At 47.6% G+C, this 26,254-nt stretch overlaps 1 protein-coding gene across 10 annotated transcripts in view; it reads right to left on the bottom strand.

The window, feature by feature from the left end:
- ARHGEF9 (Cdc42 guanine nucleotide exchange factor 9) overlaps positions 1-26,254 on the bottom strand; it is a 219,510-nt gene that overhangs the window by 74,345 nt on the left and 118,911 nt on the right. For all 10 annotated transcript variants that reach the window (XM_069867770.1, XM_069867771.1, XM_069867772.1 and 7 more), the window contains one exon: positions 1,194-1,373. In XM_069867770.1, the coding sequence (XP_069723871.1) occupies positions 1,194-1,373 (180 nt within the window). The remainder of the gene's footprint in view (positions 1-1,193; positions 1,374-26,254) is intronic.

Here is a 26,254-nt window from a genome sequence, read left to right as displayed (position 1 = left end):
GACTGGATGAGCTGAGAGGGCTTTTCCAACCTTAATGATTCTATGATCTGTGATTCTATGATTGCACGTCACTAAGAAACATCAGGTCATACATTTTAACCCAGTTTTCCTAATCCATACAGCTCTTTCCCAGATGAAGGGGTGTAATCAGAGATCCTGGTGATGCTGGGTTACCCAAAAGAGGGAAGAGACAGAGAACCAAAGCGAACACAGTATCTCCTTGGGATGCGGTGTGGTCTTCAGTGTGAGTTTCCAAGACAATAGCCTTTCCCTCAAGTGCTGCAGAACTTGTCAATTTGCCTGGGAGGCTCAGAGGAAAAAGTCGTCTTTCACAGAATTTCAGAAGGCAAAAGAAATCTTCATTTTCTGAACCCTAAGCTTCTAAACAAATTAAATCTTTGATCCCACCTATCAAACACTGCGCAAAAGGGAAAGGACACAAGGTCAAAGGCAATGCCTTGATTGCCCAAGGAAGGCTCAAGAGTGGCCGAATAACGTGGCAGGAGCTGACAACAGCAAAAAGGGCATCTTCTCATCCCTTTTCTTTCTTAGTACATACTGAGCAAAAAAAATGAAGTGCTCAAGTCCTTGTTATTTGTGAAAGGCCAGATCGCCACTGGAGGTGGCTGGGTACAGCAGAACCTGCTTCAGCAGAAAAACTGCAACAAGCAAAATGGTTCCTTGTCCCCTTCACAGTAATAACCAGAGCTGCCCACGGACTCCTTAAGGAAGGAATTTTACATCCAAAACTGCTGAGCAATCAAAACGCAGCACTGCTTTTGGAAAAAGGAGGCCTGACCCCTCCCTGTGCGACCCGCACAGCAGAGAGCTCTTCCGAATGGGGGTTGCTTGGAGCCAGTGTGAACTTTTAGGGTCCAGCAAATCTACTCCTAGCCCACACAATACTTAACTGGTTTCCCAAAGAGCTGCTTAAGGAGAAAGGATATGACATGTTGAGACACACAAAGGCCACTCTGTATCCCAAAAGCATAAAAAGTTGAGCAAATACCTAATCCAGCCTCCCACTCTCATCTCTTCTGAAATCTGCTTTGCTAGCCTTTTTTTGGACAGAAAACAGACACCTTGGAAATAAGCATCGATGATAACAAACAGTAACCGCTTCAGTTTATTGACCGTTCTGAACAGCATTAGCAGTGATTCATTGTAGGGGTAAAAAGAAAAAAGTCACTCACCCTCACAAAGCTGGCGGGAAACCATCCTTCTTCATCATCGATCTGACCCCACCACCAGTCCTTGTTGGAAGCATCCAGGACCTTGATAACGTCTCCTGCTTTAAACGCCAACTCCCGGTTGGCCATGGTGACGTGATCCCATACTGCCTCAGCACTTACAATAGAACCACCACTGATCAGCTTGAAAAACAGAAAACCAGCAGTCAATACAAGCTCGGTTCCCCAACACAAGCACATGCACAGCAGCAGCACGCAAAAAAAAAGCACTCAGCCAAAGTAAAGCCCTTTTCCTCCGTTCCAATCCATTACGTTTCCCCCGCATCAAGTCATGTAATCCCATTGGTGATCACATCTACAGATCTGCCCCTACCCATGCCACGCAAGCAAGCACTGTGTGCGGATGCTCAGCACCTCCCAGGTCCTACATGAGGGAAAAGCAGCACCTCCTCTGCCACCGCCGTAGGTATGAGCATGCACATCTCCCCAGGTACATGGCTTTCAGCTACAGTCGGGTTAGCGTAACGTATAGCTGGGAGTCCCCAACAACGGCAAAACCCAAGGGATGGCATCCTGCAAAGGGATTTTCATTTCAGAGCAAGCTGCTTGGTTAAAGGATCAAATCTCTACTCGAAGCTCAGGTGGCTTCCTGTGCAAACCCAAGCCAAATGTGCAAACACATTCAGAAGAACACTTTTTTTTTTTTTAAACAGAGTTCACTATTTGCTTAGTGCTGGTGATGTATTGACATCCCTTGCTTTTGAAACCTTCAAGCAGATGAGAAAGGCACCGTGGTACCCTGCTGACCTGTTTCCAACCTGACCTGGAGCACAGCCCAGCTCCACAGCATATTTAAACCTCACTCTGCCCACAAGTAACTGGCTGGCACTGGCTTCCGTGACAGCCTGCAGGTTGCAGATCCCTGCCCACTGGAAACTGGACTGAGGCCAGACTTGTGTCTGACAGCACCTACTGAACATCTCTCCACCTGGTTACCTTAGAGCTAGAGCAGCACCACAGCAGGGACCCAACCCAATCTCATTTTCATTGTGATCCACCTGCTTTTACGTATATCAAACTCCTGCTTACCATTGCCAGGAAGGACTCATCTGAACACAGATGCTTGTGCATCCACAAGACAAACCATTCATCCATGCCTGGGACACCCACAGCTTCTCAGAATGATAGCCACGCATTTTTGAACAGAATTATAAATTGTGTTTATGTTTCGTCCACTGCAGGAGTTCTGCACTGAAGGGTAAGACTGCCCTGGTAAATACAGACTTCACCAATATGCTTATTAGCTTGTCAGAGCCATCGTGAACCTTGTTCATTAATTCTGCTGTCTGAGACTCACTGAATATGCACTTGGGCTCGCCTCCAAATCAGAAGTTCAGCTCACAAAGGAAGCTCAGCTCTGCAACCATTACAGACCTCTCACAGGCAAGGCTTTACCCGTTGCAGATATCCTTTCATGTTGGACAAGCAAAACAAAGCATAAAGACAATGACCTGTCCCAGTAGTTATGCAACTGTAGCAGCACTGGGAATAGTTAGAAAGCTCTTAACAACTCTTTTATAAGTTTGGCTTACCAAAATGCCTGCTAATAGCTACCTGCACAGTAAGAACTTGCAGTAAACCTTCTAGTGCTGCTGCAGGGCTCTGACTACAAACATATAAGAACATTCCAGTTCCTTCAGGCAATAGATTAAAGAACCTGATTAACCGTTTTCCTGAAACTGACTTTCCTTTAAGAAATCAAGCTCCTTACGTTTGTGACAGCTGCAGTTTCAGCTCTTCAGTTATTAGACAGTTGTAAACAAAGCAGCATAAGCTGAAAGAGGGGAGATTGAGATGAGATCTTAGGAAGAAATATTTTCCTGTGAGGGCAGGGAGCTCCTGGCCCAGGGTGCCCAGAGCAGGGGTGGCTGCCCCATCCCTGGAGGTGTTCAAGGCCAGGTTGGATGGGGCTTGGAGCCCCTGATCCAGTGGGAGGTGTCCCTGCCCATGGCAGGGGTGGAACTGGATGGGTTTTGAGTCCCCTTCCAACCCAAACCATTCCATGGTTCTATGATTCTATGATCTAAGAGAGCCTAACGCAACCCTTGGTGACTTTCATCCTCCCAACAAAGTTGTCTCAAGTTAGCAGACCTCTCTTGTTCCTGCAATAGATAAAGTAAAATAATGCTCTTCCTACTTCCATTCTGACAAATTGGCCCTTCTAATTCAAAATCAGATGTAAAAGAAATGTGGCTTCTCTGTATATTGTACAGGAGACTTCAACACATGAGCCTCACCAGATCACCCAATAGCAGACAGAAAACAAAAGCACAAAAATGACAAGTTCTCATTGAAAAGTCAAGCAACCGACCTAATCAATGTGCTGAACATACTGCAGAGGGATATACTGCATTATCATGGATTTCTCCCACACCTGTGTTTTTGATACAGAGCTGCAGGAGCTGGGTACCAGAGCAACCCATTCAAACCACCAGTAGCTGAAGCCAGACGGTGTTGGACCCTCAGTTTAGTCCAGCTCTGGGCCCTCTCTTAGCATAAAAGTAGCTCCATCTGGAAAAATAACAGTTATGAAGATTGATTTCTGATTCCAGTACAACAACCGAATGTTCAACCCAGACAGGGACATGTTTCTTCACTACAAGAGTGGTGATGCCCCAGAACAGGTTACCCAGGGAAGTGGTGGCTGCCCCATCCCTGGAGGAGTTCAAGGCCAGGTTGGATGGGGCTTGGAGCCCCTGATCCAGTAGGAGGTGTCCCTGCCCATGGCAGAGGGTGGAACTGGATGGTATTTGAGGTCCCTTGCAACCCAAACTATTCTATGATTCTGTTTCACCAGTAGTTTTAGGCATTTATTTCGCCTGCATCTTTCACGAACACAGATGACCAGAACTGTAAACACTATTCCCTAAGAGAACTCACCTGAGATTTGTGAAACAGCATGGAATAATTATTACGATGCCACAGAAATTTTTCAGTAATACAAAGTATCTCCCCTTTTTAACCAGCTGCCTCCCACCAGTGGCTCACTGTGATCCTGCATTTAGCTTATCTAAATAGACCAGGTAGAGTACATACTCTTTGTCTAGAAAATCAGTTTTCTTGTCACAAAATAAATCAGGTTGGCCTGACACTCGTTCCTTTTGTTAATGCCATTGGGTATTTTAGTCCTTTTTTCCCTGATGATGAATCAGGAACGGAGCCATTGCGCAGAAGCCGTGTTTTGGCTTTTTCTGCTTCAGCTGACATAGACTTTGCTGTCACTTCACACACAGGCAGTTCTGGGCACAAATTGCCACAGAAACGTCACTGGAACCAAACTTCATCGCGATTGCGTTCAGAGCCTCCTAGCCTACTTTGCAAAAGTGCCTTTTCAAGCCTGAGGCACAAAATCCCAGCTCCAAGGAGCAGAGTTCGACCAACAGCAGGGGCTGGCAGGGACTCACAGAGGGGCCAGGAAAGCCAGTGCTCAGTGTTTTTCTCCTGTAAACAGAGAGATCTAGAAGATGTGAGAGGAATTGGCCTCAAGTTGCACCAGGGGAGGGTTAGATTGGATAAGAGGAAAAATTTCTTCACTGAAAGAGTGGTAAAGCACTGTCAGAGGCTGCCCAGGGCAGTGGTGGAGTCTCCATATCTGAAGGGGTTCAAAAACCATGTAGATGATGCACTTCAGGACATGGTTATGTATTCATGTTGGTACTGTGTTGATGGTTGGACTTGATGATCTTAGAGGTCTTTTCCAATTCTGATTCTATGCTTTCAGGGGATGTCAGAATCTAAGGTGGCTTTGCAAGATGTTTCTTGATGCTCAAGGGGAAAGACATCCCAAGAAAGTCTGGTGCCGGAAGAGAGAAGGCTACTTTCACTGGTCCTTTCCAGGCCCTGGTCCATACTCTTAAGCCCAAGAAAGGTATCCACATGCCAGGAAGCTTTCAAGCAAACCTTGGCCTTCCTAAATACAAAGACAGTTCAGCCTGTAAAGAAAAGGACGGCAGCAGGATGGCAGAATGAGCGTTCCAGCCACCGCAGGTGCTGGGTCCACTGAGACAACGTCAGAGCCTAAAATTAAAAGATCCAGTTCCACTTATTTTGCAAGACATCTTGCTGCATCTGTGGAGCTGTCTGACTCTTTCAGGGCAGGGTTACAGAGACAGAACCTGACATCTGCAGCAGTGAGAGATGATGAACTAGAGAAAGGTCAGGCTAGAATATTATTTTCTGAGAGAATTCAATGTAGGAGCGCTTCACTCCAGTAAGTCCACAGCTCTTGGATTCAAATCTGGGTCTTAGCACTGTGGTCACACATACTTGGCTAAAGACACTGAAACGGTCTTACCTCCTGTAGATTTAGATGTCAACCATACTGCATCTGAGACAGTCATCTGGCCTCCCTTATAACCAGTGAAGAGAAAGAGACACATCTGGAGTCTGATTCATCTCTGCTGTTTCTGTTGCCTACCTTCAAGTGAGGTGAATCATGCCCTAGGAATTACTGTTTCTCTGTGCTTAATGGGGTGATGCAGAAATTTTCATTTCCAACCACTTACACTCATCCCATCTACAATGTGGTCATCACTAAAACGGGGTCACAAAGAACTGGATTTAACAATAACAATCACAATAGGAAGAGTCAAATATTAAATCAGACTGTCCCCGACACAGCAGATTCTCAGCATGTGAGCACGGATTCCATGCCCATGTGAGAATTCACAAAATGCCGTCCTGGTACATTTACAATAATTGGGATTTAGAATCATGGAATGGTTTGGGTGGAAAGGGACCTCAAAGCCCCCCCAGTTCCAATCCCTTGCCATGGGCAGGGACACCTCCCACTGGATCAGGGGGATCAAGCCCCATCCAACCTGGCCTTGAACACCTCCAGGGATGGGGCAGCCACCCCTGCTCTGGGCAACCTGGGCCAGGGCCTCTCTACCATCGTGTCCTACTCACAAGAAGAGGGAGGTAGCTAGAAGAAATCACAGAATCACAGAATCACAGAATAACCAGGTTGGAAGAGACCCACCGGATCACCGAGCAGCGGATGATAATGTACATTTAGTTTTGACATACCCTGGATACCACTTGTCATCCAGGGGAAAGCCCTAGTTACCACTAAAATCAATTATTCTGTCAGTTGGTTGTTCAGAGTAAAGACCCCAAAGAGGAAGCTTCCTTGGTGCTTTTCCATGTAACAACCTCAGCACAGGAGAAATACCCCAGACCATTTCTTAACAACAGACCTGAGAATAATCGTTACCATTTCACAGGGCACTTCAGAACACTGTCAAGCACTTGCTGTCTGGGGGAAGAAGAGATTTTCACACTGGGGAGAAGACCAGATTAAACACCAGGATGCTGGACATGGTCGAGGGACCAGAATCATCATGAGTCTCTCTACATTTCCTAGCAAACACCAGATCATAGTTAACAGTAAGAACCTGGACAGACAGATGAGGGGCCACTGCTGAGCCCCAGCACCAAAATAAATAGACTTAATGAGGAAAAGAATACGGGAAGAAAGGCAATTCTCTCTAATTACATGCACAGGTGACACATTCTTGGAACACCCACCAAGAACATGTGGTACGATCACTGTATTGGCCCAATCTCACGCATCCAGGGATTTCACAACAAGTTTCCCAAGCACTCTGTGAGCCCCCAATAATTTAGTCACAAATCTCACTCTAAAGATGCTTCTTTAAGCCACTCCTAACAGCCACGTGCAACAGGTGAATGCTTTCACAATAGCAAGTAAAGTGGAGAGAAATCGAAACAGTCCTACTTAAAGTTCATAGAGATTTTCCTTTCTCTACTACTCTGACATTATTTTCAGGATGGAATGTGGCCACAGGAAATACTGAATTAGATGAGAGGTACTGCCAAAGTAAAACGACAACAACAACAACAGTACAAAAGAGTTTTGGAGGACTCTGAAAGTCATGACTTCTGGGATAGGATGCCACCTAGGGTGCAACAGCTCCTGACCCTGGCACACCCCAGTACGACACAGCAGGGATGCTGAAGGCAAACACATCATGGTACATCACTGCAAAACCTCTGCTGAGCTCACCTAACTATGATTGTCCTTACTCATGCCAGGAAATGGTAGGAAGATGTGCCAGGGGAGGGTGAGGTTGGACATTGGGAAAAGGTCCTTCCCCCAGAGGGTGATGGAGCCCTGGAACAGCTCCCAGGAAGCAGTCACAAAGCCTGACAATATTCCAGAAGCATTTGGCCAAGGCCCTCAGCCCCATGGTGTGAACGTTGGGGTGTCCTGTGCAGGGACAGGAGTTGGACTTGATGGTCCTTATTGTTCCCTTCCAACTAAGGACATTCTGTGATTCTATAAAAGCTTGGAAATGTTGATCTGGCAAATGATCCTAAGTGTCTGCTCTTTCCCTTGCACTTTCCAAAGATCTCAGCCAAAGGGGTGGGATTGCCACTAATGCCACAGGGAAAGCTTCCAAGGCACACAAGAGAGGAGCTTAAAAGTGGTAGCTCAACTCCAGAACTTATGGGTTTTCTATGGCCATGGCATTGTGGCACTGCTATAGGGATCAAATAACTCTCCCCATCAAAGTAAGCAGGAAAATAAACATAGAAGGAATAAAACGAGCCCATTGCAGAGGATGGGATGGGATGGGCTTTGAGGTCCCTTCCAAACCAAACCATTCTGTGATTCTTTTGGGCCAACTTGAAAAAGAAATCAGGGACTTACTGGTCCCTAAAGATTGAAATGGGCACAACATAGCAAGAAACTTTTCAGGGGAGTGAGTCACTTTGAGGCTAGGTCCCAGAAAACACTGTTCTGTCAGAAAACACCTATCCATCCCTCTTCCAGGGAGAATCATCAATAGTTCATGAGATTCTGCATTGAGTTTCCAGCAGAGTTTCTCACTGGTTCAAAATTCGCTTAATGAAGAGCCACCTTCTCAAAAACACCTAAAGAAACCTATCATAAATTATGAACTCCTTAGAACATACTAAGTATCCACAAAGTTTCTAGGACCACAGCCTATGGGTAATACAAATAATCTTAAGGCAGGGATGTATTTGCCTATTGGATCTTTGATTAATGCACCAATAGAGTTCTAATAGCAAAAAGAAAAGGTCCTGGGTAGTTCCCTATCAAACCAGCATTACATAAACTACTTCTCCATGGGAGTGGGATGGCAGGAAGAGGGAGATGTGAGGAGGAGATGGAGAAACATGGTAAGACGACGCTATTCGTTCAAATTGTTCTTGTTCAGACACGTCCTTTATTCAGACAACACAAAAGCACTGGACAATAACAGCAGCATTTCTCATTGTATTCAACAGGCCCTTCCATAACGGCAGCAGCCAAAACATCTTCAAACAAGAATACATAGAGAGCTGCCATTCAGAGGAAAGAAATCAATGCTCAAAGTAACCCCAGCAGAACAAGAGACAACAAACAACCCACAACCCCCAGCCAAATGAGAACACCACTTTGCTTCCCGTGTTTCCAGAGGAAAGGCACCTCACACTGCTCTACCCTCCCGTGTTTTAATTGCATTGCTCCCTCGTGAGCGGTAACGCTTCCAACACAGATTGATAGGGCTGTTAATCATGGGGCCATTTATTGCAATAGCAAAGCTGTCATCTTAAAGATCTCCCAAGGAGTATGGTTGTAGCTCTGCTGAGACCCACTCGTACGTCTCCCTCATGAAAATCGCATATATGGAGCACGGGAGCGGTTTGATGGGACGATCACCTGAGCTGCACAGACAACAGAAGCCACAGCCCATGTTTCAATCCAATATTATGCTGGTTTTCCCAAGTAGGGCAGATTCACTCCATTGACAGAGCAGACAAAAAGGAAGCATGCAAGACAATGTCGCTCCACCCTATCATGTTGTACTTCTACTCTTGGATCATCTTCCAAAAGCCCTTTTGACTGTGTATTTATTTTTAAACCTCTCATCTGAAATTATACAAACTGAATAATGCCAAATCATAGTGAATTCGCCACACGGCTCATTCACAAAAAAAATGGGAGGGCATTTCCACTTGATTTGCTTATTCTCTTGAAGACGTGAAATCACACAAAGGTTAAGCATGAGGCAAAGAATTTCCCATTCTGCTTTCAAGCCCTTTGATGAGTTTGAGAAAAAATGGCTGGATTTCAGCTGAAAGAGGCTGATTGGAGTGAGAGAGCCTTTGATACCCCAGTATTCTGGAAAGACTCTCACATGTGGTGGGAAGCTTTATCCAGATATCTAAAAGCGGGGAATCAGTACACACTTCAAGGTTCATTATGTCTGGGTTATTGTATTTTTCATTGATTTACATTTTCTTGGAAAGGTATCATAGAATCAAGGAATGGTTTGGTTGGAAGGGACCTTAAAGTCCATCCAGTTCCAACCACCTTGCCATGGGCAGGGACACTTCCCACTGGATCAGGGGCTCCAAGCCCCACCCAGCCTGGCCTTGAACCCCTCCAGGGATGGGGCAACCACCACTGCTCTGGGCAACCTGGGCCAGGGCCTCCCCATCCTCACAGCAAAACATTTCTTCCTAAGATGCCATCTCAATCTTTCCTCTTCCAGCTCAAAACCGTTCCCCCTCATCCCATCCCTGCCCTCCCTGATCAAGAGCCCCTCCCCAGCTTTTCTGGAGCCCCTTTCAGTACTAGAAGCTGCTCTAAAGTCTCCACGGAGCCCTCTTCTCCAGGCTGAACAACCCCAACTCTCTCAGCCTATCCATGTACAGGACATGCTCCATCCCTTGTATCATCTCTGTGGCCTCCTCTGGCCTCACTCCAACAGCTCCATGTCTTTCCTGTGCTGAGGACTCCAGAACTGGACGCAGGGCTCCAGGTTTGGTCTCACCAGAGCAGAGCAGAGGGGCAGAATCCCCTCCCTCCCTGCTGGTCCCACTGCTTGGGATGCAGCCCAGAACATGGTTGGTTTCTGGGCCGCAAGCACACGTTGCTGGCTCACGTTGAGCTTCTCATCCACCAGCAGCCCAAGTCCTTCTGTCCAGGGCTGCTCCCAAACCATATCGCCTGGGACAAATGAAATCACCTCGCCTAATCTATCGCACATTAGGAGACTCCAGGGGATGACATTAGCCTTGTTCTCCACCATATTGTAACTAATGTCCATGTTGTTGCCATTGTTAATAACAGAGCTATGTGCAGCAAGTGGAGAGCTGCGAGTGCCTGTAACAGCCAGGCACCGATGAGGAACCCTTAGCAAATTTGCAGACGACACTAAGCTGGGTGGAAGTGTCGATCTGCTGGAGGGTAGGGAGGCTCTGCAAAGGGATCTGAACAGGCTGGACCGCTGGGCTGAGACCAATGGGATGAGGTTTAACAAGGGCAAATGCCGGGTCCTGCACTTGGGGCACAACAACCCTGAGCAGCTCCAGACTAGGAAAAGTCTGTCTAGAAAGCTGCCTGGAGGAGAAGGACCTGGGCATGTTGGTTGACAGCGAGTGAACATGAGCCAGCAGTGGCCCAGGTGGCCAAGAAGGCCAATGGCATCTTGGCTTGGATCAGAAATGGTGTGACCAGCAGGTACACGGAGGATATTCTCCCTCTGGACTCGGCACTGGTGAGACCGCTCCTCGAACACTGTGTTCAGTTCTGGGCCCCTCACCACAAGAAGGATGTTGAGACTCTGGAGCGAGTCCAGAGAAGAGCAATGAAGCTGGTGAAGGGGCTGGAAAACAGGCCTTATGAGGAGCGGCTGAGAGAGCTGGGGGTGTTTAGCCTGGAGAAGAGGAGGCTGAAGGGAGACCTCATTGCTCTCTACAACTACCTGAAAGGAGGTTGTGGAGAGGAGGGAGCTGGCCTCTTCTCATGAGTGACAGGGGACAGGACAAGGGGGAATGGCCTCAAGCTCCACCAGGGGAGATTTAGGCTGGACATAAGGAAAAATAAGGACATAAGGAAAAAAATCATTCACAGAAAGGGTCATTGGGCACTTGCAGAGGCTGCCCAGGGAGGTGTTTGATTCACCTTCCCTGGAGGTGTTTAAGGCATGGGTGGACAAGTTGCTGAGGGACATACTGAGGGTGTTTGATAGGAATGGTTGGACTCCATGATCTGGTGGGTCTCTTCCAACCTGGTTATTCTATGATTCTATGATTCTATGATTCTAAAAGCCCAGTAAGATGACAGAGCTACCCCAGCAAAGCGCTGCCCATGTGGTTTTTAATTGGTGCTGGAGCACGGGCAAACTCTCTGCTTTGATGGTGCATATGTCACCATAATTGCTTTCCAATCCCTTTTGCGTACCGGACACATTAAGTCTTTCGTTGCCTGATGACATATCTTTCATGTACATTAATTACAAATAACCCACTAACCATCATCTTTTAACTCAGATAAATGATGAGATCGGTTCTGGGATTCCAAGTTTAAAGTGCTCCAGGGAAAACAGCACCTTTTGTCAAACACGGGCAAAGCAGCTCCCAGCGCCTCGCTGAGTCGGGGCCAGCACAGGCTGTCAGCACCAATCCCTCAATACAGCACGCGGAAAACAAATGTCTACATACACTTCCGAGATCTAAACCTAAAGTATCTGTGCAAATCCTAGCTTCTGATGCTAGAAGGGACATCTCGCATCCCTAAATGATGGCTTTAACTGCCTTAAAGACCTAGAGCTGTACTGGAAGCCCTTCCTGTGATCACAGGGCCAAAGCTTTGCTTTAATTGATGCCAGTTGCATCTGTCTGGGCTGAGTCTGCAACGTGCAGTGTGAGTGGGGCAGCAGTCAGGATCATCACACGACGTTTCCAGCATTAATAAAGCACCAGCCCAGCTCAACTGCTCACTGCAGCAGTTAATGCCGTACCAGATAACATCAAAGCACCGTGTACAGACCACTGCAGGTCTGGGAAAAAGACTGTAGAGTTACCTCTCAATCATCTATGGTGCAGGATAACACAGATAAGACAGACTGATATTACAAAATACATATAAATTAGGCTCTGAGCATGGCTAGTGAGGGGCAAGTGGCTGCTGTGGAGCAATGAATCCTGAGCTAAGGGACGCAGTGAGGACGTACAGCACAGTGCTGAGCTGCACAGACATCCTAAGCATCCGTATGTCCATGGGGTAACTAATCCAGAACCTTGAAACACAGTCGTGGATAACAAGGACTTGGCTGAAATGTCAGGAATGCCAAATCTGGAGTTGTTGTACCCACGAAGCCTGTCCTTATTGAAACTGGAAAGGAAAGGATTTATCTCCTGTGAAGCAGGCTGGTGGACTCTAGGCAAACTGAGTTCACGTGAGCAACTGAGGAGTTTTTGCAGAGAGGAAAGATAAAACTGTAATTGCCCTGAGGAAGGGAAGGGAGCTTGATGATTTGATAATATCCTAGAATCACAGAATGGTTGCTGTTGGAAGGGACCTTAATGCCTATCCAGTTCCACCCCCTGCCATGGGCAGGGACACCTCCCACTGGATCAGGGGCTCCAAAGCCCCATCCAACCTGGCCTTGAACCCCTCCAGGGATGGGGCAGTCACCCCTGCTCTGGGCAACCTGGGCCAGGGCCTCCCCACCCTCACAGGAAAATATTTCTCCCTAAGATCTCATCTCAATCTCCCCTCTTGCAGCTAAAAATCAGTTCCCCTCATCCCATCCCTGCCCTCCCTGATGAAGAGCCCCTCCCCAGCTTTCCTGGAGCCCCTTTCAGTACTGGAAGCTGCTCTAAGGTCTCCCCACAGCCTTCTCTTCTGCAGGCTGAACAACCCCAACTCTCTCAGCCTGTCCTCGTACAGGAGGTTCTCCAGCCCTTGGATCATCTCCGTGGCCTCCTCTGGACTTCCTCCAACAGCTCCATGTCCTTCCTTTGCTGAGGACTCCAGAACTGGACACAGGGCTCCAGGTTTGTCTCACCAGAGCAGAGCAGAGGGGCAGAATCTCCTCCCTCCCTGCTGGTCCTGCTGCTTGGGATGCAGCCCAGGATGTGGTTGGTTTCTGTACTGGAAGTGCAGGCTGCTGACTCACGTTGAACTTGTGTATCTTAAAACTAACACTTATCTTAAAACTAACATCACCTCTTAGTCTGGGGCACTGGAGTTTCCAGGCCAAGAAAGAATTAAGGTGCAAATTACAGAACTTACTCCCAGTGGATTGCGTTATTCATCACTACACAGCGTCTCAGAAAGGCAACAGGACAGAGATATGTTCATCCCAAAAGCTTCACCTCAGAAGCTGCAGAAGTGCCATTAGCCACGACAAAGCTGGTGATGCACAGCTAAGCTGCCCCAGCTCGTCTGAGCAGAGTGAAACGGCACCGACACAAAGCTGTGCGCACCAGGGCTGCCCAGTGCAGCAGCTTCACCTCCCGAGAACCAGGCACTTACAGGGAAATGAATAAAGTGACAGGACCAGAACTAATGAAAGCGTAAGTAGGTAATTTGTCCTATAAAATCTGACACAGTTGGCCAGGGTCTAAAAATTATGACGGGAAATTAATTCAAATGTAGGGCTGTTAATACAAAACAGAAACGTTATTCCTGGATGGCCAAGTACAAGGAACAAGCAGCAAGAGCTCCTTCGTGAGATCAATCACTGCAATGTCTTTCAAAACACCTCTTAAAAATGAAGCAGATGCCTGGATTATGTCATATTAGACCCCAATGCTTTAAAACATATCTTCAGAAAAAGACTTAATAATGTATAAATTCCTATATCTCGGTATTGCAACACAGAAGGATGCAAAAAAAAAAACACAGAGAGATCTTTAGTAAGTGATGAGAACTTGGAACCTAAAAAGCAGTGCCTGTTATCAGTGTAAATTAGTTCTTAGGCTTGATTAGAGTCATAGAAGAGATTGGGTTGGAAGGGACCTCAAAGCCCATCCAGTTCCACCCCCTGCCATGGGCAGGGACACCTCCCACTGGATCAGGGGCTCCAAGCCCCATCCAACCTGGCCTTGAACACCTCCAGGGATGGGGCAGCCACAGCTTCCCTGGGCAACCTGTTCCAGTGTCTCACCACTCATGGTGAAGAAATTGCTCCTTATGCCTAGTCTAAATCTGCCCCTCTCCAGCTTATACCCATTGCCCCTCGTTCTATCACTCCAAGCCTCTGTAAACAGTCCCTCCCCAGCTTTCTTGTAGCCCCTTTGGGTACCAGAAGGTTGTTCTAAGCTCTCCTCAGAGCTTTCTCTTCTCCAGGTTGAATAACCCCAACTCTCTCAGCCTGTCCTAGATGGGAGGTGCTCCAGCCCTCAGATCATCCTTGGAGCCTCCTCTGGACCCGTTCCAACAGCTACATATCCTTCTGATGTTGAGGATTCCAGAACTGGACACAAGACAATAAAATCCAAATGAATGTATTAAACAAAAATACTCTTTGCTCAGCCTCCTTATTTTCTCTTCTGATCTCTTGGTTTCTTAGTGTAAGTCACCGCAGCTCCTGTTTATCACAGCCAGGGAGCGGCTTGCTGGCAGAGGAGCACAAGGAGGGGAATGCCATCTGCAAATTGTTTCGCAGACCTGAGCGTACAAAAGCATTTAATTCAATGCCAGCCCAAAGCAAGAGAAACAGCACACAACCCCCAGAAACTACCCCTGACTTCGGGGGACTTTGCAGGGCCAGTAAAAGCCCCAGATCAGCCAGCTGACTGCCAGCCAAGCAAGTGGAAAGCAGAGCCTGTCCAGTTGCTCCTGTGCAAACCAAGAGCCATCCAGTGAAAAGCCACTTGATCAGTCTCAGGCTGCAAATGGAAAAACCTGGACGAGCACCCAGAATAAGAAACGACCACACAAAGACTCTGGCCTCTGAATTATGATCTTCAAGAGATTCATTCCAGCATAGAATCACAGAATGATTTGGGTTGGAAGGGACCTCAAAGCCCATCCAGTTCCACCCCTGCCATGGGCAGGGACACCTCCCACTGGATCAGGGGCTCCAAGCCCCATCCAACCTGGCCTTGGACCCCTCCAGGGATGGGGCAGCCACCACTGCTCTGGGCAACCTGGGCCAGGGCTTCCTCACCCTCACAGCAAAACATTTCTCCCTAAGATCTCATCTCAATCTCCTCTCTTGCAGCTCAAAACTATTCCCTCTCGTGCTATCCCTGCACTCCCTGATCAAGAGCCCCTCCTCAGCTTTCCTGGAGCCCCTTTCAGTACTGGAAGCTGCTCCAAGGTCTCCCCACAGCCTTCTCTTCTTCAGGCTGAACAACACCAATTCTCTCAGCCTGTCCTCGTACAGGAGGTGCTCCAGCCCTCAGATCATCTCCATGGCCTCCTCTGGACTCGCTCCAACATCTCCATGTCCTTCCTGTGCTCAGGATTCCAGAACTGGTTGCAGAGCTCCAGTTGAGTTCTCACCAGAGTGGAGTAGAGGGAGGTGAATCACCTTCACCATGAAGGCCTCATAACTTTCACTATTAGAGTACCCAGATCAAAAAAAGCATTGAGAGGTATCCTGAGCTCAAATGAACCACCCAGGCGACCAGGCACTGCTAACCATCCCATGTGTGCGATCTGTAACACAACACACGCAGCAAGACTGAGCTCGAGTCGTTACAGCAACCACATCTTGCATTTACATCTCACCTTCCATGCGTGTCAACTTCCGAGAGGGCAAACAGGGAGGACTTAAAAGAGGGCAACGTAAAGCACATTCTCCCTTTGAGATTGTGTGTTGTGCCAAACCCCACGGTGTCATCTGGCTCTCCAAGCTCTGAGCTCTCAGCCCTGGGCCAGTGCAGCAACCTGGCTTGGTCTCACCTTCACAGGCCAAGAATCTCTTGCTATCACTGCATCACTCGCAGACTTTGAAACCGTTCCACATCCCTAGTGCAAACCCTGCCTTTTGGGTAAGCAGCACACGGGGCAACGGAAGGAAGAGGAGCAGCACAGTGGGCTGGACATCACCACACGCACATTGGCTCCTCTGGTTTCAGCAGAGAGGTACCAGGTACCTCATCTGATGCCCCTATTCTCATCTAATTGCCTTTGCATTACCGTAGTTTTTTTCCTTCTAAAAGCTCAATGGACAATCCTGGATATAAAAGGCTGCCTCATCAGTAAGGTAATAAATTGATGCCAGTTAAATGTGCATAACTCCTGCTGATTGCCATCAGACCTGGTAAGCCTATTACAGGGATTGGCCAGATCAGTGAGGGGGTATGCAGCCTTCCACCTCTAAGCTGCTTTTCTCAACTCAGGTTAGGAAAGAACGAAAGGCACTGTCTGATGGCTTCTCAGATTTTATGGAAAATTGCCACAGCCAAAATGTCCTCTTTAATTACTTTGAGAGAGTAATTCAAAGCAGACACTCACCACGACCCTCTCCTTTGGCTGGGCTGCAGCTAGGATCTCCAATTTGAGAATCATGGAATGGTTAGGGTTGGAAGGGACCTCAAACCCCATCCAGTTGCAACCCCAGGGACACCTCCCACTGGATCAGGGTGATCAAAGCCCCATCCAACCTGGCCTTGAACACCTCCAGGGATGGGGCAGCCACCACTGCTCTGGGCAACCTGGGCCAGGGCCTCCCTACCCTCACACCAAAACATTTCTTCCCAAGATCTAATCTCAATCTCCCTTCTTTCACCTGAAAAACATTACCCCTCATCCTATCCCTGCCATCCCTGATCCAGAGCCCCTCTGCAGCTTTTCTGGAGCCACTTTCAGTCCTGGGAGCTGCTCTAATGTCTCTCCACAGCCTTCTCAGTGTCGAATTAAAATGAGGTGAAAGGAGCCCAATATATGGTCTTTTTTCAAGTCATCAACATCCTTTCTTCAACAGGAGTTAACACCACAGTCCCCTGGGATGCCCTGGGAAGTGGCTTCTATCTCGGACGTCACACCAACAGAGCTCCTGCACCCCCTCACTGCCCACCTCCCATCCTTATGGCTACCTTGAAGCCACGGATGCCCTGGAGAAGGGAACACAAGCTTTCCCCAAGCACCTGATAAGAACAAGTCAAGCCATTGCCATGTTGTTTCTTATTTAAACTGGAAAACACTGCTGCCAACGTGCAGCAGAGAGCAAGGCGTGATGCGTGGTTGGGTCCACCATGCCAAACCCCTGTCTCTTCAGCTGTTGTATGTGCAGCCCTTTCTCCTCCTTCCTGTTCAAGCTGCACATGAGTTCCATCCTTCTCTCTTCCACCTACAATATTCACGAGAGGCCACACTTGCTGTCTAGAATAAGAAAATCTTCACCTGGATGTGGCTGAAGAAAACAGTTACACAGCAAGATAATTCTATTCGAAGTCTAGAGGGCAAAGTTGTCACCAATGAAATATCATTGTCTATTATCTGTTGGCAAACACAGTACATAATGGCAGCCACTCAACTTAATGGCTCGCATTCCAGCTCCTTCAAACGAGCCCATCACCGCTGTATGTAATCACAGTATATATTTAAAAGTGTAATTTCCATTCAAAAAGACCAGAGCTGGAGCAATATGACTCATACAGTTCCCTGTGCATCAGAAAGCAAGGCATGAAGACTGGGAATCTGTGAGCCAGTTACCATCTGTGTACAAATCAGGCTGTGGACGCGATTCTTCCAACCGGTCAGCAGCAAACTCCCTCCAGCATAAAGGGCAGTTCTGAGGCTCCTGGGACCCACCTGCCAACCACAAAGGCAACCATGTCCTGGGGTGAAACCCCAGCCGAGCGAGGGAGGGGAAGGTCCCGCTCTGCTTCGTATTGAGGGGACCCACCATGAGCACTGGGTGCCATTATGGGCGCCATAGGATAAAAATGATCTGAAGATACTGGAGAACAACTAGAGGAGGGCACGGAGTTGGGGATGGGTGTAGAGGGGAAATGGTCTGAAGGGACTTGGTCTGAAGGAGACTGAGGGGAGACCTCATCATGTTCCTCAGCTTCCTTACAAGGGGAAGAAGAGGAGGAGCAGGGGCTGAGCCCTTCTCTCTGGCCATCAAGGACAGGACATGAGGCGATGGCAATAAGATGCGCCAGGGGAGGGTTAGGCTGGACATTGGGGAAAGCTTCTTCATGCAGAGGGTGGTGGAGCCCTGGAACAGCTCCCAGGGAAGCAATGCCAAGCCAGACAATATTCCATCAGCTTTTGGCCAAGGCCTTCAACCCCACAGTGTGAATGTTGGGGTGTCCTGTGCAGGGACAGGAGTTGGACTTGATGGTCCTTATGGATCCCTTCCAATTCAGGACATTCTATGATTCAACAATTGCATGAAAACAGAAAATTTTTTTGAAGTGGTAATGGGAAATAAAAGGATAGAAACATTAAAGAAAATGCAATGGAATTAAGAGACATCTATACCCATGTAACTATCCCAGTCCTTCAGTGCTGAGCAGCTAGAGCTGCAAACTTAGTTTCATTTCTGCAGTAACAAAATCATCTCCAAAGCATATTTAGTTTGTTCATGTTAAAATGGGTCCAAATGCAAGGAAAGAGGGATCCAAGTATGATTTGCTTTTCAAGACAACATGATGTTTTCCCTGGCTAATAGATTCAATTCATTAAGGAACAACAAGAGCCAGGCAAGCTATTTCCAGCAAAACATTTGCCGATTTTAGCAGCTTCTCTCCATGGTGAATTATCCATGAACAGACTGGGTTCCACATTATTATTTTTCACCTGCCATGATCTGACAACCTTTTCTAGTCTAACTTGGCTATGCATTGCTTACAAACTACCTGTTCTTTAACTACTGCTTAAAACAGTGACTATTCCTCATTTCCTCAATGGATTAATTAAGTCACCTGGCACTGTTCTATTCCTGGACTGGATGACAATCACATCCCCACCCAATTTTCAAGATAGCCGGATTGAGCTCCATGTCAGCAGATATTTGCACTAGGATTCACAACACTATCTTAAGCCAAACATCTGAGTTGTCTGAAGGGGTTTTGAATGAATAATTTTCTGCATTATTCACCTACCTCTAGAAATAACCCTCCATCTGTTCATGGAACAGTTCCTTTTTCTTCCTCGGATAAAATGAAGGTCACGCAAGTGAAAGAAAAATTTGCACATCCCCAACGCCCTACAACCATACACATCTAGCCAAACGCACGCGTACCTGGTCAAGGTCATTAAGCAGTCAAAGAAAGAAATACAGCTGTCAGGTTAAGGGGAGTGAGTAATCACCTAGTGCATCATTGCTGCGACAAGCACCCCAGGACACAGGCTGGAGTCAGAACATGTCCTTTACAATTAATCATTAATCAGGACGTGTTGCGACAAAGAAGTCAAACGGCAACTCTAAAGGTGAACCAAAGCACTACTTTTGAAACATTTGCACTTAAAAAAAAACCCAAAACCAAGTCAACTCTCAAATCAGAGAAGAAAGGCAAATGGAGTGGATATAAAATCCAGAGCAGCCTCTGGGTGGAAAACATCCAACTCATACCGGGCCATGATTCACCTCAGAACTGGCAGCCCTAGCTCATATAAAGCTAATCCCTGACTGTGTGGTCTTTGCTTGTATGGAAGATCCCTCCTTAGATTCATAGAATCATTAAAGTTAGAAAAGACCTCCAGGATCATCAAGCTCAGACATCAACACAATACCTACACGTCCCAGTGTGCCACATCTACATGGTTGTTAAAACTCTCCAGGGATGGAGACTTCATTACTGCCCTGAGAAGTCCCTCCCAGTGTTTCATCCCTCTTTTAGTAAAGAAATTTTCCCTAATATCCATCTAAACTTCCCCTGGCACAACTCAAGGTCATTTCCTCTCATCCTATTTCTTCTTATTTAGGAGAGAAGACCAGGACCTACCTGGCAACAACCTCCTTTTAGGTAGTTGTAAAGAGCAGCAAGATCACACCTCAGCCTCCTCTTCTCCAGGCTAAACAACCCCAGTTCCCTCAGCTGCTCCTTATAAGCTCCTTCCCCTGGCCCCTACCACCCCATTGGCCTACTGAGGACTGAGGTAAGCCCTGGTTGCTTGATATGAAAATAATAGGGCATTGCCGGTGCTGGTCATCCCTGGTCCCCCAAGCAGAGCTCCTGCTCAGGCAAGACACCTTGTCTCCAGTGCATGTGATTTCCCCAGTGCACAGTCACTTCTAGCATTCAGAAAGCCCTCAGTCTATGTACCAAGCACTTACGGTCATGGTCAGTACTTGAGGAAACAGGAGGAAATAAGAAAAATCTGAGGACAAGCTGAGAGAATTGGAGTTGTTCAACCTGGGGAAGAGAAGGCTGCGGGGAGACCTTAGAGCAGCTTCCAGTGCTGAAAGGAATTTCTTCACTATGAGTGGTGAGGCTCTGGCCCAGGTTGCCCAGAGCAGTGGGGGCTGCCCCATCCCTGGAGGGGTTCAAGGCCAGGTTGGATGGGGCTTGGAGCCCCTGATCCATTGGGAGGTGTCCCTGCCCATGGCAGGGTGTGGAACTGGATGGGCTTTAAGGTCCCTTCCGTCCCAAACCATTCTATGATTCTACAAAGGAGCAGGTTAAAGTCAAGTCTTGCCCTGGGTTCAGAGCTCAGAAATTGTATTCAAGAGTGGAGGAGGATGGCAGACATCTAGGTTCATGCTCTGAAGAAGCGCAAACTTCTCCGTGTGGATCTTCAAAGCAACCTAAACTTTTCTTATTTCCCCATAATACTATTCAGCCTGAGCCCAGCCTCTTTTGTACCGTAAGGTTCTGTCCGTACTGAAGTGAGTAGTGACACCAAAGTCAATGGGAACATCTGCAATTAAATACATTCAATTCTTGCTTCTGGGAACATTATCACCCTAGTGTCCAATGTCTTAGCCAATTTCAATGCTGTTTCCAGTTTTTAGACGAAGATTCTTAGAGCAAAACTAGTGTAAAACATGAATGACAGCCTGGGGAGGTTGTTGCACACACACAGAGACAGATTTGAGGGTGTGTGATGACAGCTCAACTTGGATTTGGATTAAAACTTTACCGAATGGAGCTATTGTGGTTGAGCTTGTAAGAGTCCATTAGCCCAGTGAATTCTCATCCCAGGATCTGCCCAGGTTCAGCCTCAGCTATGCTGTATATTATTTGCCTGGTCAGCAATCTACACTCAATTATTACACATTTCAGAAATAGGTTTTCCTGACTCAGAACCCTCAAAGGATGCCTTAAAGGACTATTACTTCCAGAACAGAAATTTTCACAGAAGAGACCATCTCATGAAGGTGGGAGATTTTGATCTAATGGAAAATCTTTGAGCATCACAGAGCAGGCAAGCATGGCAAATTGATAAGAGCAATGGCAACAATACGAAAGATGTCTAGTCTAAACTCATGCCGACTGCACTGACACTGCTCCTAGAAAAGTGGTGAGCAAAACGTGAACGCACAGGCTACAGGGGCGCTGGGATCAACTCCAGGAATTCCTACAATGAACAGCGCCATGTGAGAGGACAGCAGCTGGCAGTGCAACATGCCCCAGCCTCTGAAATAAAAAACGTCAGCCGGAGCTATTTTGACTAATTGCTGGACCCAAGAGCGCATACCCCTCACTGCTCTGCAGCCCATTTAATTTCTCTTTCCATCACTGGATCAACATCCAAATATTCCCAAAGCTTTCAAAAATGCTCTGGCAAATCCTGTCCACACTATCTAATCTAGCATGAGTAAGAACTGATACAGTTTATTGAGAGTATCCAACACGCACTCTTTGGGAAAGTACATGGTGAGCACCCTCTTTGAGACATCTGGTAAGGAATTTTCACTACTGGCTTGGATACATACTCCACCTAGGAGAATCAAGTGGCTCTAAGGAGCTTTCAGTCCCAGTAAATCCGCATTTTAAAAAGCCCTGTGAAAATGGGTTGGAGCTCTGATTGCCTGATTTGTTTTTGTTTTATGGTCTAGTCAGAGAAAAACAGACTGGAAACTTGTAATATGACCCACCTCTCACAGGTTTTCATTGTTCCTGAGTACCTCACCTCTCATTGCTTCTTTTGATATAACCATAGCATCACGGAATGGTTTGGGTTGAACATCAAAGCCCATCCAGTTCCACCCCTGCCATGGGCAGGGACACCTCCCACTGGATCAGGGGCTCCAAGCCCCATCCAACCTGGCCTTGAACCCCTCCAGGGATGGGGCAGCCACCCCTGCTCTGGGCAACCTGGGCCAGGGCCTCCCCACCCTTACCGGCAACCATTTTTTCCTAGGATCTCATTTCAGCCTCCCCTCTTTCAGCTGAAAATCATTCCCCCTTGTCCTCTCCCTGCCACCCCTGACCAAGAGTCCCTCCCCACCTTTCCTGGAGCCCCTTTCAGGGCTAAAATGTTGTTCTTAGGTCTCCCTGGAGCCTTCTCTTCCCCAGGCTGAATAAGCCCAACTTTCTCAGCCTATCCTTGCATGGGAGATGCTCCAGCCCTTCCTTGCCTATGAAGCATCATGGTTGTTAGGAGCCCAAACAATAGCGGTAACAACACAGAACCATGAACTTGGGTTGAGGGATTTATAAATGGGTAGGAGGCAGCTGGTACTAACCCAACTCTAGAGAAGGTCAGAAATCTGCAAGGTGTCCTGGATGGTTTCAAAGCTCAAGTCCTTATCTTGTCAGACCTAATACTTGATAGAAGAGGCTGTTCAAAGTCTCCTAGTGCCTCATAGAAGGGTGTGTGTCATTTCTATAGTGACATGATGGAAAAAAAGATAATTTCCCCTCCAGTTCAGTCATAGTCTTTGATAACCTGGATCACAGACCACATTTGCTGTCACAGAGGCTTAGGGAACCTGTAATACAGCGCAAAGCAAGAAAAAACAAGTGCAAGGAACTGGAAAAGGGACTCAAAATTTATTGCAGTCTTTGATACTTTTACCACATCACTGCAGTGTGGAAGAGGCGATATTATTCACTAATGTTCCCTGATGATATCAAACAGGAAAACCTCGTGAACATAACTGAGAACCAAGAAATAAGGCTAACAAACTGGAGGCAGACTTGTTCCAAACTCATATTCAATGGAAAAGATGCTCACAGGGCAAGGAAGCACAGGAGAAACAGTGGCAGGAAATCAGACAGGAGCTGAAATGCACTGAAATGAAAGCAAGATCTGTAAGAAGATGTAACAGTCCCTCCTCCCATGGCTTGTTCGGCACGAAGCAACTCATTCCAGACAGATATTGACAGCGTGGGAGGGATTCAGAGAAACGCAACACATTTTATCAGAGTTTCTGGAAGGATTAATACTCAGAAAGAGATTAAACCTGTTAAAAGCTCAGCTAAACTACCACTGCAGAGCCTGTGCTACCAATTTAAATAGTTCCAGGAGAGGTATCATTTATGTATAATGGGGAGAGCAAGGAGTCTGAAATGGAGAAAGGCTCCATTTTAACTATCTAAAAGGAAAACACCAACCAAGGCTTAAAACAAAGGATCATGGAATCATTAAGGTTGGAAAAGGATAGGAATGGTTCGACTTAATGATCCAATGGGTCCTTTCCAACCTGGTGATTCTATGATTCCAAAAAGACCTCAAAGTTCATGCAGTGCAACCATCAGCCTGTTCCTACTAAACCATGGCCCAGTGTGCCACTGTCACACACTTTTTGAACCCCTCCAGGGATGGAGACTCCATCACTACCCTGGGCAGCCTCTGCCAGAGCTTCATCACTCTGTCAGTAAAGACATTTTTCTTGATCTCCAATCTGAACCTCCCCTGGTGCAACTTGAGGCCATTTCCTCTTGTCTTATCACTTGTTACATGGTTGATGAGAACGGCACCCATCTCACCACAATCTCCCTTCAGGAGCTGCGGAGAGCAATGAGGTCTCCACTCAGCCTCCTCTTCTCCAGGATAAACAGCCCCAAGTCCCCCATCTGCTCCCAGAACCCCTGGGCTCCAGACCTTTCCCCAGCTTCATTCCCTTCTCTGGATGCGCTCCAGCCCCTCAAAGTCTTTCTTGCACTGAGGGGCCCAAAATTGAACCCAGGATTTGAGGTGCAGCCTCACCAGCACAGCGTGCAGTGGGTTGATCCCTTCCCTGCTCCTGCTGGCCACACCATGGCTGATAAAAGCCAGGATGCTGTTGGCGTTCTTGGCCACTGGAGCACAGTTCAGGGTCTACAAGGTAAGGAAGTCTTTGAATGAACCACAAATGAAAGAAGTTCAGGCAAAAGGAGGAAGATGCACAAGAGCTGCAGCAGCCCAAGAAAAGCAGGACAAGAAAGCTGAGGAGGGTCTTTTTACAAGCAGGTCATTTCAGTGTCCAAAACAGGCTTAATTAAATACAAATATATAGAAACAGTACAGAATATCTCAATAAAGGTGCCTGTACTGTCACTAGTGGCAGCTTACAGCACTGTTTACCCTGTATGAAGCCCCCAAGCTTTTTGTCTTTGGGTCATTCAGGGTTTGAGAAGGAACTGTGAATGTTTTCTGCACTTAAATTGAGGGCCACAAAGATGATGCGAGGGCTGGAGCACCTCCTGTACGAGGACAGCCTGAGAGAGTTGGGGTTGTTCAGCCTGGAGAAGAGAAGGCTGCAGGGAGACCTTAGAGCAGCTTCCAGCACTGGAAGGAGCTCCAGGAAAGCTGGGGAGGGGCTCTGGATCAGGGAGGGCAGGGACAGGATGAGGGGGAACGGTTTGGGCTTCAAGAGGGGAGATTGAGATGAGATCTTAGGGAGAAATGTTTTGGTGTGAGGGTGGGGAGGCCCTGGCCCAGGCTGCCCCATCCCTGGAGGCCAGGAAAGGAAGGTATTCCTCGATGCAATATGCCCATTTCATAGGGGCAATCATGTAAAAAGAAAACAAATGCACTCACTTTTCTGCAAGCTTTGGGCCCTGAGAACACATTTCAAGAAGCGCACACACACATGTAAAACCGTTCAGGGGCTTGAGACCCATGGGTACCAAACAGAGGCATGTGGATGCTGTCATCCATGCAAAGGTGTGTGAGGACTGTTTTCCCAGTGGAGCACAGATTTGTCACCAAGAAAGACATAGCCGTGTGCTGCCCAGAGATCAGGAGAGGCAGAAATTTCATGAAAGAATCTCTTTCAGTCTTTCATCTTGCCTGCCTTTCTGCTAAATAAGAGGAAATGTGAACATCCCAGGGATGCTTGGGGTGGCAGGACTTAATGATCTTAGAAGGCTTTTCCAACCTCAATGAGTCTATGATGGTTCCTGGCTACAGTCCTTGCCCAGGCCACAGCTCTGCCAGCCAGGGGGATGCAGCCAAAGCCACAACCTCCCTGAAACTGCCCCCACCAATACCCCCAGCATCTGAGCGATGCCCCAAGTGCTCCTGCCAATAGTTCTGGCTCCACTGCCTCCACTGAAACAATTGCTTTGTCCTCAAGCCATGTCCTCGGCACAATCCAGGCTGCTGCTGGCCACAGGGAAAGCAAGCCTAAAACTGGGCAGAGAAAGCTAGTGCATCAACTCGTTAGAGACTTCAGATATGCAGAATTGTGCTTCAGCTGTAAATGAGTTAAAAGATCCAAGTTGCAGCACTCAGAGACCTCAGGAGTCCTCAGTGATAAAGGCAGAAGAGTGTATGAATGGGTCTGAGCAGAGAACAAGCCCAGTAGCAGAATCATAGAATCGTTAAGCTCATCTAGTCCAACCATCAGCCCAACCCCACCGTGCTTGCTAAACCATGTCCCCAAGTGACACAGACACACAGTTTTTGAACCCCTCCAGGGATGGAGACTCCACCACTGCCCTGGGCAGCCTCCGCCAGTGCTTCACCACTCTTTTGATAAAGAAATTTTCCCTAATACCCAATCTAAACCTCCCCTGGTGCTACTTGAGGCCATTTCCTCTCATCCTATTACTTGTTACTTGGGAGAAGAGAACAGCACCCACCTCTCTCCAAACTCCTTTCTGGGAGCTGCAGAGAGCAATGAGGTCTCCCCTCAGCCTCCTCATCTCCAGGCTAAACAACCCCAGGTCCATCAGCTGCCTCCCCTAAGACTTGTTCTCCAGACCTTTTCCCAGCTTTGTTGCCCTGCTCTAAACATAGCACACGAATCCTAAGGACTTTACTCTTGCCTCCAACCCAGGGCATCTGCCAAGCGGCCATGGGAACAAAGGGCAACAAGACTGCACCACCTTCTCCCTCTCCTCTCTCCTCCACCAACACAGCCATCACAACAGCTTTTAACCACTCTCTCAGCCCC

Source organism: Phaenicophaeus curvirostris, chromosome 13 (assembly GCF_032191515.1).
Source record: "Phaenicophaeus curvirostris isolate KB17595 chromosome 13, BPBGC_Pcur_1.0, whole genome shotgun sequence".
NCBI classification, from domain to species: Eukaryota; Metazoa; Chordata; class Aves; order Cuculiformes; family Cuculidae; genus Phaenicophaeus; species Phaenicophaeus curvirostris.
The sequence above is the reverse complement of the archived record's forward strand: the minus strand, read 5'-3'. Positions and strand labels throughout refer to the sequence as shown.